Here is a 12,603-nt window from a genome sequence, read left to right as displayed (position 1 = left end):
CCTACTTCTGCCTAGCCTGGCTCTCCATTTAAAAAAAAGTTTTCGTAAGAGAAAATTACTTGTAAGTAATCTGAAAATTGTGGCCACACCCTGGTAATACACACTCATTGCCTCAGGCAGACTGTGCAACTATACATGAATAGAGAACCGTTGACTGTTTCTAAGAGGTATCTCTGTTCTGGAATCCCAAAACTTGTTCCATAGAAATTGTTTTAGTATTTTCAATAGATATCCAAAAATATCTCCCTAAAGCAACAAGTCCTCCTTTCATTTTTTTCCTTTTGGATGTTGGTTTTGGTTTTTTTTCCCTTCTCCAAAGCTAATGAGTCACTCGTACCAAATGTTTCCAGGTTGCTTTGCCACTGGCCTAATCTTCAAAGAAAATTGTCTAGGTTTTTGCATCTTCCCAAAATATGGCAATATCCAGAGGGCTCCCCAATGTGTGAAGACAACGTACTCTCAAATTTCCACAAGAACATCTGTACAAAATGCATGAATGTAAAGACAACTGTACCCAATTTTAATGAATCTGATGAAAAACCATTTTGTGAACTGGTGCTGGGTTACTAAAACAATTCTCAGTTTTTTGATTTTAAAAATTATACTTTTAATTATAGAACATTGTTAGAATAATACAGATGTAGATAGACACTAGGATAACTGATCAATACCATAAGGAAAACTGCTCTACATACTTACTTGTTCATTCACTCTCCACAACCATAGAAAACAGGCACAAAGTGTTCAGGGTATGTGCAGAAGCAGCCAGAGTCTTGGGAGCAGAAGGCATGCAAAAAGCATTAGCAAAGGGAGTCCAATGCATAATTTCTAGGCAAAGTTCAACATAGCAAATGGGCTGCAACTGGCAGAAACAGACGAGACAGAGCTGATCTGGCCTCGTCCTTTTAATTTCCCAGCTGGAGTGCACATATGCAGAGATGGATGGCTGGGGCACTCACAAGCCAAAAGCAGCACCAGGAACAAGTTGGGGTGGGGCAGGCGTGTAGGGAAGGAAAAGGGGGTGAAATACAGTTAGGTCATGGAGATTCTGTCTTCTATGGCCACTCCAAAGCTGATGCCCATAGTGGCTCACAGAAACAAAAGGAGAGCTTTGATATTTATTAAAACCAACAGCATCACTGATACGGGAAAAGACAGATTTGAGTTTAGTCATCAAAAACGTGTAAGTCATTCAACAATTAAAATATGAATACCCACAGCCTGCTAGATTTCGTATAAAACAAAAAAACATGCTCCCTGCCCAAGTTCATACTTAAATAGGAGTGCAACAGAAAGAAGGCTCCTTGGTGGAGTCATTTTTCATTTTGTTACTTTCGAGGTTCTATCATTTGCAAGGGATGCAGTCCCACACAGTTGTGGGTCAAAACTCACTACAGTACACTACCCAAGAGAAGACCACTGGCTCTTTTTATACCAAGTCCCAAAGAGCTATGGCAAAAGTATTTTTCAAATGTTACAACACTCACAATAAAGCACAGTAGAAGTAACTTGGGGCACGCTCCAAAACAACGAAAAAAAGTGTTCCTTACTTCAGTCCCATTTCCTGGGCATCAATTCCCTCCCACTCCCACTCCCACCCCCAAATGCTTAAATAAGCACCAACATTTGGGATATTTCTTAATTCCTATTCAGGCTGAGATAAAGAGAACTGACACTACTGGGCTTACACTGGGTCAACTCTTATTTTAACCACTCATATCTGTAGGCTGAGAGAATGAAAATACGTTCCTAGCTAAGTTTATTAATTCCTTGTGATCAGCCCAAAGAGAAGATATTCAGTCTGAGAATAGGACAATCAACCTATCTGTCCAGTCATTACCTCCCACAATTGACTGATACATATAAACAAATGCTTAGTTCTGTCCAAAGACAGATCTTACAGGAGAGTGCACACTAGAGCACTAGTGTTTCAATTTTTTCATAAAGAATGAAAAGGACATTCCTCATACTAGAGTTATGTCTGTAGTTCTGTCATACAATCAACATCATCCAAGAACATGCTAATTCTGTGTGAATTCAGTTTCTGCTATTGGAAAAACCACAGGAATATATTTTACTGTACATACACATGCCCTTACGCAAGCTAAGAGAAACAATGGGATGTGGCCCTTATCAAATCCTAGTTAGCAGTATAGGGAGAATTGATCTTAAAGGGTAAAGGAGAAAGAATACAGAAATGACCTGCGAACGAACACAAAAATGACCTGTGTTCCTTGGGAAGGCACTCTATACTTCCTTCCCTGAAGTCATCAATTCCACTTGCTCCTTACACTTCACCATCGCTTATGGTCCTACCCAACGTTCCCTAAAGTGATTCTCCAAACAAAATTGATAAATTCTGATTAATGGCAATAACAACAGTAGGCATCACTTGCTGAAGTCACTACCACTGATAAGTCCTTGGTCCCCAAACCTGTTTCATTTTTCTTTTCAATCTGTATCTTCAGTTAGCTTTCAGGAAGATGCAAGCTTTAAAAAAAGTTAATTAGAAACAATGAGGAAAATAATTATGATTACTGCCTTCATGTGCAGGATCCTAGGAAGTCAGAAAGACAACAAATGCATGAGCAACTCAAGGAAAAAGCCCTCTGAAGGGGAAGATGTGCGTGCCCAACTACTATGGTGAGTGAATAAGTGTGGAAATTCAGGTAAAATCTCTGGTTGTCTTTTTCCAAAGCAGTTGTGACCACCCTATTACAGTCCAACATTTCCCCTAGCAGTTTTTTGGGCCAAAGATAAAAGAAATAACTTTTAAAGATTTACTCCATTTCCAGGCCTGAGAGTTTACCAGCATTTATCCCCTAGTCTCCAGATTTCTAGTTACTTTTGGGGCTGATTTTGATGAAGTAACTCATTCATATGGAGAGAATAAAAATCACTATTTTGGGAAGGGGATAACATTCCCAAAGCTGTGGGTCAGAATTTCAAATGGCTTGTCTTCTTTGATGTTTTAAACTGTGGCCCACAAGGAAATGTGGTATGGTATCAGAAGCTCAGTCGTAGGAGAGCTCTTTGATATCAAATAAAATTGTACCTTCAAATGAACCGTTTCTCAGTCATAATTACAGGATTTAGTCAGTGTGAACTCTCTTATGTTTAATAAGAGCTGAGCTACGGCTGAAACTCTTCTCGCATTCGGTACATTCATAAGGCTTCTCTCCCGTATGAACTCTTTGATGTGTGATGAGGTTGGAGCTCTGGGTGAAACCTTTTCCACACTGCACACACTCATAAGGCTTCTCTCCTGTGTGGGTTCTCTGGTGTTTAATTAGATCTGACCTTTCACCAAAGCTGCGCCAACACTCGTTGCACTCGTAGGGCTTCTCTCCAGTGTGAATCTTCTGGTGTGTGATGAGATGAGAGCTCCTGCTGAAGCTTTTCCCACAAGCGTTACATTCATATGGCTTTTCCCCAGTGTGGGTTCTCTGATGTTGAACTAAGTGTGAGATGCGGCTGAAATTCTCCCCACATTCATTACAGTGGTACGGCTTTTCTCCCGTGTGGGCTCTGCGATGGCGCACAAGGTCGGAGTTCTGACTGAAATTCTTCCCACACTCATCACACTTGTAGGGCCTCTCTCCCGTGTGGACTCTGTAGTGTTTGATGAGATCAGATCTCTCACTGAAGCCTCGCCCGCATTCATTACACTCGTAAGGTTTCTCGCCTGTGTGGGTCCTCTGGTGCTGAGCTAGGTGAGAGCTCCGGCTGAAGCTTTTCCCACACTCCTCACACTCATAGGGTTTCTCCCCGCTGTGGGTCCTTTGGTGCTGGATTAGGTGAGAGAGGCGGCAGAAACTTTTCCCACACTCATTACATTTGTGGGGCTTTTCTCCAGTGTGGATTGTCTGATGCTGGATGAGGTGAGAGCTTCTTCCAAAACTTTTCCCACACTCATTACAGTCATAGGGCCTCTCCCCCGTGTGGGTTCTTTGATGCTGAATAAGATGTGAGCTCCGACTGAAGCCCTTTCCACATTCATAACACTTATAGGGTCTGTCTCCAGTGTGGGTTTTCTGATGTCGATTAAGGTCTGAGATCTGACTGAAGGCCTTTCCACAGTGAGAACATATGTGATATCGTATGCCTGCATGAACTTCTTTGTGGACAAGCAGATCCGTGACTTGTTGGAGAGGATAGCTTACCCACTCTTCCGCTGTTAAATCTCCCCACTGTCTTTCTGACCTATCCCTGCTTTCAAAGGCCTCTTCACTTTCATGATTTTCTTCAGTATTCCCATCAGGTCTTTCGGATGCAGTTCCAAATTCTACATCTTCACTAATCTCTTGCTTTGGATTCACCTCATTCTCACTCCTGATCTCAAAATCTGCAATAAAGAGTAAAGAATAATAATAGTGGTAGTAAACACACACAAAAATTATCTACTGTGGGCAGGCACTGTTCTCAGTTCTTTACATAAATTACCTCAACTGAGAGTCAAGCATTATGATGATTTCCACTTTATGAATAAGAAATCCAAGACAGAGAAAAGTGACTTGCAAAAGGTGATAATAGTAGTAAATGGCGGAGCCAGGATTCAAATTCTACCTGAGATCAGAGGTCTACCTGATCTTTGTATCAATACAGTTAATGGTTCTTTATGAAAATTATATATATATTCCTGGTGTTTCAAAAGAAGAAAACCAGAAACACAGAATATAAGAGACTCTAAATTAGAATCTCTAATAGCCAAGAGCCCAGAAATTTTATGAGTGAACGCATGTGTGTATATGTGTTTGTTCTTAACTGGTCAAGCCTTTATCATTACCACTATATAATATTTACTTTCTCAGAACCTACTAGAACAGCATGGAGAAAAATAACTTTTTATCTATTTATATCAAGTCTTAGTTCACAGGACAAGTGACTGCCAAATGCTACTTGCTACTTTCCAGTAGCCTTTTAATGAAAATAGGCGTAGGAAGGTGGGAGAAGGCAAAAAAGATGCTCAGCTCAGAACATTTTTAGCATTCACGAAGCACAGTCTTCAAATGAAAATATACAGAGGGTGCCAAAAAAAATGTATACACATCTTAAGAAAGGAATAAGCTATTAAAATTGTAATACTCAATATATACCAGTAACAAAAGATGAATACAAGTTACATTTGACTTCTGCAATTACAAGAGCTGCTCAAAGTGGTTACCATCAGCATCCAGACGCTTCTGATTATGGCAAACTACTGCTTGAGCAACGTTGACCAAAGTGTCCACTTGTATACATTTTTTTGGCACCCTCAGTATATACAACCACTGTGTACAAGAAACTTCCTACCAGACACCACATTTTATAAGTTGTATTTCTTAGTACATTCTTCAGAAAGAGGTTACTAGGTATGCTGGGAGAAAAGGGTCCATAGATAAATTAGTTTGATAAATCATGCATATAACATCATCTTTTTAGAAATTCATAACACCTGATAACACGTTAAAGGTTCTAAAGAGTCTTGAGATAAAGAATACTTGTAAACATTATTTAATACACTTCCAAACTTATTTTGGCAAGCAACTTTTGTTTCTTTCTTTTTTTGGTGCTTCCATGCTTCCATCTTTCTAACAAGTGCTTCTTGGACTGAACTATAGACATGTAAATTCACATTTCTTTAAGATTCTCATTTCTTATTTTCGTTGGATTGAGTGGAAACTTTGGGTTACAGACTGCCAATGGCTGGATAGATAACTGCATTTCTAGTTGCTTTTCTAAAGGAAGGATCCAAGCAGTTTGGGACATCAGAGAGAGCTGAAGTTAAAAAGAAAACCCCTCATAGTTGTCTTTTGTTCTGAAAAAACTATAGGAGTACAGATTGCAAAAAAAGGATTAGTTTTAATGAGTGGCAGATTACCTAGTAAACTACACATGGTTGCTAACTGCTGTCAAATCTCAACAGGAGACAAAGTGAGTCTAAAGACTGTTCAGCTCAAGAATATACTGTTTATTTTGGTTACACTCAGACCTAAGAGAAAAAAACAGGTTTGCAGACCATCAAAAAAATTAGTTTCCCTCACTAATAGAATTTGTGATCTCATTTACTTCAGGATTCTCCTGGAACAATATTTGCCACACTTGAAATCTATGACCAACTCTGAAACATTTCTAGACAAGTATCTATTCCAGATAAATAAAGGACCGGAGGCAAAACTAGGGATCTGAAGCCAAAACAAACACAGAAAGGTGGCTTCTGTCTTCCCATGAACCTGGGTCAGAACCCCCTCATCTTCTAGTAAAAGCACCGTTTACGGGGGCATTTATATCCTGGCAAGCACCATTATGTCAGACCTGTTTGGTCAGTGATCTGTACAAACAGGCTGGAGAATGGCAAATGACTCAGGGCACAAGAAATCCAAATGCTTCTAAAATGTGTAGAAACATTCTTTCTTTTTAGACAATATTACCATGATGTTCCCATACTCAAAGACATGTCTGAGGACTCAACTCAAGCCAACATCCAATTAAATGCTTTAAAAATCAAACAACTGGGTTGTGTTGAAAGAGCTAAGCCATTTTTGACACAGTCTCAAAAACGTGGGATGAAGAAAGGTAGAGACTCCTTACTTACCTAATGAGACCACATTTCCATAATTTTCCTGCATAACGTCCCTGTAAAGGTCCCTCTGTGTAGGGTCCAGAGGTCTCCATTCCTCCCGCGTGAGATACATGGCCATGTCTTCAAATGTCACAGGTGCCTGAAATCACACAATGTGTCCTCATTACTTGGTATCTGAGGTTAGTACTAGTTTTTCTTCTTGAAATTAGACATGGCTAGAATTGTTGAGGAGGCAAAAGGTATTAAGTCTGACCTGTGGAGTCCAAAGAAGAAATAAGCTAAAAAGAGATGTGGTCAAGAAGGGAGCAATTTATGAGCTGATTATTCTGCTCCTATGGCCAGATATCCCTGTCCCACTCCGGAACCTTATCCTCTAGCTGTCCTTTTTTCAGAACACATCTAGCACCTACATCGTTCCATACCTTACTCACAATGTTCCTCTTTTCCTGGAATATCTTTCTCAGACTAGAGAAATCCTACTATTCTTTAAAGCCCTGTTCCAGTACCAACTATTCTTCAGTGCCCCCCACCCCTCTGCTCTGCTCCATTCCTGCCTTGGATCCCTCAGATAGAATTCATCACTCCCACTTCTTGGTTCCCACATCACAGTACTTTGTTCCTAAGGCAAATACAGCTCTTATCACGTTGTATCACGGTTAAACGGATGCGTTTGTCTCCCTACAGATTGTGAGCAGGCAGGCGGGGAGGCCCCGTTTCATCCATCTTTTGTCTCCCCGGTATTTAAAAGCATACAGCAGGTGTTCAATAAATGCTTGTTTGTGGCTAAACTGGCCTGGTACTACTAGGTCCCTGGAGGCAGAATACCGAACCAAGCTAATTACTAATCCCAGGGAATTTCCCACAGGGATTTGCAGAGCAAAGAAACGCCGGGCGAGATGGGTAAGCACGGGCAGGGTCCGCGAAGCCACCCCCGGCTTACCTGGGACCCAGCCATGAGCAGGGTGGCTGCCATCTCGGGCTCAAGGAATCGCCTCCCAGGAGAGAGAGCAGGAAAAGCAGCTAGCACACAGCGCTAAAGGAGGCGAAAAGCAGGGCGTGAGGCACAGAAAACAGGCCCTGCCCACTCCCCAGGGCTGGAGTTCTGGCCGCCAGGCTGGTGGGAAGGGCCCTGGACCTGGGCAGGGTCACTCTCCTCCCTGACCCTGGAGCGCGACCTGCCCTCTGTTTCTCCGCCACTAAGGGGTAGAGGCAATGCCGGAATTTATTAAGACAGCTCTCTGGCTCGGTCCCACCAAGGCTGGGGGTTCAAGCCTCTGCGGTCTCCGGGAGAGGGCTCTCAGCCCAGCCCACAGAACGCCTCTGCTCTTCCATCTCGAGGCTGGGCCCTTTCCGGCAGCTGCCTCAGCCAATCACCGGACGAAGCTGGCAAAACGCTCTGCCAATTAAAAGCCAAACACTAAGCCCACCTCTTGTAGCATGTCTGGCCACCTCTATCACGCCTGCGCCTGCCCCTGTGGCCTGCCGGGAGTTGGAGTTCCATTCCGGCGTACAAAGGCCAGTCAGGGGCCAAAAACCAAAGAAGGAAAAGAACAAAAGGGTGAAGAAAGAAGTGCGTCCTTCTAGCTAGGGTGGAGTATCTTCCGCTTTCTTCTATTGGAGACCACAGCCCGACTAAGCCAGGGAGGTAGCCCTGCTTCTCATGTCCCTAGAAGCTTATCTTGAGTCGGACCTTAATTGGGACGTTGGTCCTAATTTAGGCGCTGGCCTGTGTTGGGTGCCGCCGGGATTCTCTCTCTTTTGACAGCCCGGGCCTCAGAGGAAAGCGGCAGCCGCCCACTCCCCAGGGTAGACTCCGCGGCCGCGCTGGAACTTTGAGCTCCGCCCACGCACTACATCTCCCAGCAGCACCTGCGGCATTTGCACCCTGCTACACAGACTACAACTCCCAAAAGGCCCCGCGCCACCGAAGGGCTTGCGAGTGCGTTCAGCTGCTGGGCCCCGCGGCGTGCTTGCTTTATTAGCTAGTTATTAACCCTATAGGGACGTCGGACCCTGTCCCTCGAGAGCAGGCGCCCCTTGAGGGGCGGGCTGAGTTGCGCCTAGCGGACAGAAAGCGAAAATCCTGAGAGAGAGTGGAGGAACGGGGCGCATAAGGAGAAGAGAGCCAGGCCACAACGCTGGAAAGGGCCACCCTTGTCATGCCCAAGGCTTGTCTGATAAATGGGTTCCTGGCGGCCTCCGGCTCCAATGGAATCGTAAGCCTCTGAGGGCCTGAGCCGGGTGGGCCCTCGGGATGTTAACAGCCCCTGACTGGCTGAAGATAGGAAGCCGAAAACTCGAGCTGAGAACGAACACTTACCTCCTGGCCCGCAAAAGATCCACTAGATCGCCGGCTCCGAGATCGCCAGATTCCAAATCCGCGGGCAGAGTTCTCTGAGTCTTAACGTTCGGAAAGATTCTAGAGATCACTGGCAGGTTCCGGATTAGCTCAGACCCGCAGGTAGATGTCGAATCCTCGCAGGCAAAGCACAGAGATCGTAGGCGGATCCCAAAGACTCCGATTCCCGAGACCTCAAACTCTCAGGCAGCTCAGAAACCACAGGCTCGTAGGCAGATCCCTCAGAGACCACAGCAGCTAGCCAAGAAGCACCACTGGCAGCTACGCTGCATTCAGCTGGAGTTCTTCCGAACGGAAGGACTTGCAGCCTTTCCTTTCCCCAGCCAGGACGAGAAAATCAGACAATGGAAGCCGAGCACTAGGGAAAGCAGGCATGCTGCGTGGAGAAGAGCACTGAGCTCGCTGTAGCCTTGGAGAGGGAAGTGATGGAAAAAGAATATAGCAGCTTATTAGGGACTCCCACCCTCTTCAAGTTATAAATATCCCCAGAACCTTGGCTACGTGCCCAGAAGCCTGTTGTCTCTAACTGTACAGGAGGCTTCTCTGCCTGGGCTGGGAAAGGGGCTTTTCTTTTGTTTTGCAGATATATCCACCCACCGAGTGACTTCAGTTTTTTTTCTGAACATAACTCCAGGCAGTGCTTTTATTAGTGAGTGTCCTGTTCCCAGTCAGTGCCCAGTTATTTATGGTTAAATTACTCAAGTACCTAAAAAGGACTAGGACCCTACCAAGCCATGAGGCAGACTCTCCCACTCTCCCTCCTGCTCCTCAGCCCACACTGTGAGGCCAGGAATTCTTTAAGTTCCACAGGATTGTACCCTCTTACCCCATCTAAAATTGGTATGGGTACCAAAACAAACACACAAAAAATGGAATCACAGAGGGTCCCCAAGAGGCAGTGTCGCTTGTAGGAAGCATGTGAGTCTCAAGGTCAGACAGCCCTGTGTTGGAATCCAGACTGTGTATCCTTTGGAAAGTCATTTAATCTCTGCAGGCCCATTTCCCCACACCTAAGGCAGTGGTGAGCAATACGCGAGATGACCTAAAGCACCCCACACAGTGAGCACTCAGATGATACCTGTTATTAATCACGCCTTGGGTGAGAGGGGAGATTTTCAGAAAGGTATGTGGATATTTTCACTGGCTCAGAAAATTTGGGAAGTCAGAGGATCTGCTGGCCACGTTATCCTCACATAATATTTCTGCTGGAAATCCCGAGGGGACTGAAGTTTGACCAGTTTGATGTGTTCAAGCGAATTTGGTGCATTGAGCCCAGTAGAACAGAGGTATTTGGAGCTGCCAGGAACCCAGCAAGATAAGGCCTCACTCGCAGGGAAACCTCTGGGACAGGAGGTAGGGGATCCGTTCATACTTTGATTTGGCTGAGTAATTGCAGGTTTCTAACTGGGCCTAAGGTGAGGTGAGCTGAGTGCCTAAGCCGCTCAGCCCAGTAGGGCTCCCTTTTCATGCCTCCTCTGACAGATTGCTTTGTAAACTTTCTTAGGCCTTTTCTCCCCATTGCTCCAGTGCTTTAAATCCTTCTTTGTCCTTTGCTGTTTCTTTTATTCCTCAGGCCTGCCTGGGGGCAGGGCCACTCTCTAAGCCCAGCTTGGCTGCTTGCCTCCTTCTGTGAGTAAGTGCTTTTCTCTTTCTTCACCTGGGACCCTCCAGAGGGTGGAGAAGAGAGGCTGACAGCAATGGAAGCTTGACTGCATTTGGTGCCCCTGGGGGGATAAGGGTAGGGAGTGGATGAGGGGGAGGAAAGAAAGTGGGTGAGGGGCTTCCTGTTGCAGCCTCCAGCTGGACTGAGGATTGGGGTCACTGGAGGAGGAGGTGGCTTCCTGCCCCATTGTTCAGGATTTCATTGTTTCTTAGGAATACTTATTGTATGTGGGTTTTCAATACCCAACTTGGAAAGCTGTATTTGTCCCATATTCAGCAAACAGTGAACACCTACTATGTGCAGAGGCAGTAACACAGCCTCTCAGTAGGAAAAGACGCCAGGAGAACCATTTGGCCAGGGTCTCCAATTTAGATTTTTTGACATTATCTCCAAGTAGAGTTTTACGCTATGTCAGTTCCACTGACCAATTTGATCAAAGACCCTCCTTGTATATCCTTAAGCTTGTTTATTATCAGCAGATCACCGTGCCTATGGAGCACTATAAATTATATTTTAATACATTTTATAATTATTTTTTTTTACATTTTATCCTTTTTTTTACATTTTCTCCTTTTTAATACATTTTATCCTCTCAATCATGTTGTAATTTTTTTGTCTTAGAAGCATTAATTTGTTAATCATTAAAAAATATGCCTCAATATCTGTGACCTTATTTAGTCATCTCTTCATTTTCAAATATACCAGTAATATCAAAAAAGTCAAAGTGACCTGGGCTTCTCCTGACCCCTCCCTGCAGGAGCAGAGATGGAGCCTCAACACAGCACAAGGAGCTGGGTCCACGGGGGACATTGACTTGCCAACAGTCCCTGCAGTCCCACTAGTCTGCACCACGGAGGGGGCCGGGCTGGTGGCTGGGGGTAAGGGAGGAAGCTTCACAGAGGAGGCGACATCTGAGCTGGCTTGCAAAGGCTGGAGGAGTCTTGGAGGTGGAGAACAAGAGGAGGGATAGCATTCCAGTCTTTGAGAACAGCATGTGCGAAGTCATAGAGGCATGAGAGGACAGAGCGTGTTCCAGAAGGGTTAGGACTGGGTATGGCTAGGGGGCAGAGTGTGGGAGTGGAGCAGGGGAGGAAGCAGACAGGGACAGTCTCATGTCCCCTTGCTTGCCTGCTTGTTTGTCTCTGCCTTTGACTGTGAATCAGCAAAGCTGGGGATGAGGTGAGGTGCAGATGGGGGGCAGCCTGGGGGCTGGCCCGGGGGTGAGACGAGCCGATGGACTCTGCAGGAGGAGGGCGAGTGGAGAGGATTGGGAAGCTCTTTTTGACCTCATGCATTTCAGCTGGTTTTCTCCTGAGAGAATCAACATTTTTTAAAAAAATGTAAACAATTGCGTTAAAAATGTACAACAAACTTGTTTGTTTAGCTTACTTAAAGGCATCAAATAGGCCCATATTCACCAAACGTCTTTATCGTGTCTCTCAGACACTATGCTGGGAGATAGGACACCGCCCATCACAAATGACTAGAGATGCTGTGAAGATTAAATGTGGGAATGGCTGCAAAATGCAGAGGAGGGCCCTGGGACCCAGTGGCCATCACCGCTATGCGGGAAGTAAAACGTATCGTGCGTGCTCCGTGAGGCGAAGCCATATTTCAAAGTGGCTCAGCGCATGAATAGGAGCCTGGGTTCAAGTCCAGATTCTATCCCCTGGAAGCAAATTACTCTCTGAACCTTGGTTTTCTCAGTCTGTGAAAAGAGTGTAATAATACAATTCATAGAGACAGAAAGTAGAATAGTGCTGGCCAGGGGCTGGGGGAGGGGGAAATGGGGAATTGTATAGTTATAGAGGTTCAGTTTTGCAAGATAAAAAGAGTTCTGGAGATTGGCTGGCAACAGCGTGATTGTACTTAACACAACTGAACTGTATCTATCCTTAAAATGGTTAAGATGGTAAATTTTATATACATTTTACCCCTGTTTTTTTAAAAAGAGCATAATAATAGTAACCTAGTTCATGGCATCTGAGGGTTGGTGGAGCAATACAAAGCACTCCACTC

At 44.8% G+C, this 12,603-nt stretch overlaps 1 protein-coding gene across 2 annotated transcripts; it reads right to left on the bottom strand.

Moving 5' to 3' along the window:
- Positions 1-306: 306 nt before the first annotated feature.
- On the bottom strand, positions 307-9,022 carry ZNF436 (zinc finger protein 436). 2 transcript variants are annotated; one of them, XM_081055041.1, is made up of 4 exons: positions 8,883-9,022; positions 7,503-7,595; positions 6,575-6,701; positions 592-4,345 (listed from the first exon to the last, which is right to left on the bottom strand). In XM_081055041.1, exons 2-4 carry the CDS (start codon positions 7,533-7,535, stop codon positions 3,093-3,095), a joined length of 1,413 nt encoding a protein of 470 aa, XP_080911167.1. In that variant the 5' UTR covers positions 7,536-7,595; positions 8,883-9,022; the 3' UTR covers positions 592-3,092. The 2 variants fall into 2 exon arrangements, with proteins under 2 accessions (XP_080911168.1, XP_080911167.1); XM_081055042.1 differs by lacking the exon at positions 8,883-9,022 and having other exon boundaries at positions 307-4,345; positions 7,503-7,897.
- Between the last annotated feature and the right edge of the window lie 3,581 nt (positions 9,023-12,603).

The sequence above is a fragment of the Rhinolophus hipposideros genome (genome assembly GCF_964194185.1).
Source record: "Rhinolophus hipposideros genome assembly, chromosome: 8".
NCBI lineage: Eukaryota > Metazoa > Chordata > Mammalia > Chiroptera > Rhinolophidae > Rhinolophus > Rhinolophus hipposideros.
Note: the sequence above shows the minus strand (reverse complement) of the source record. Positions and strands in the feature narration are given on the sequence as shown.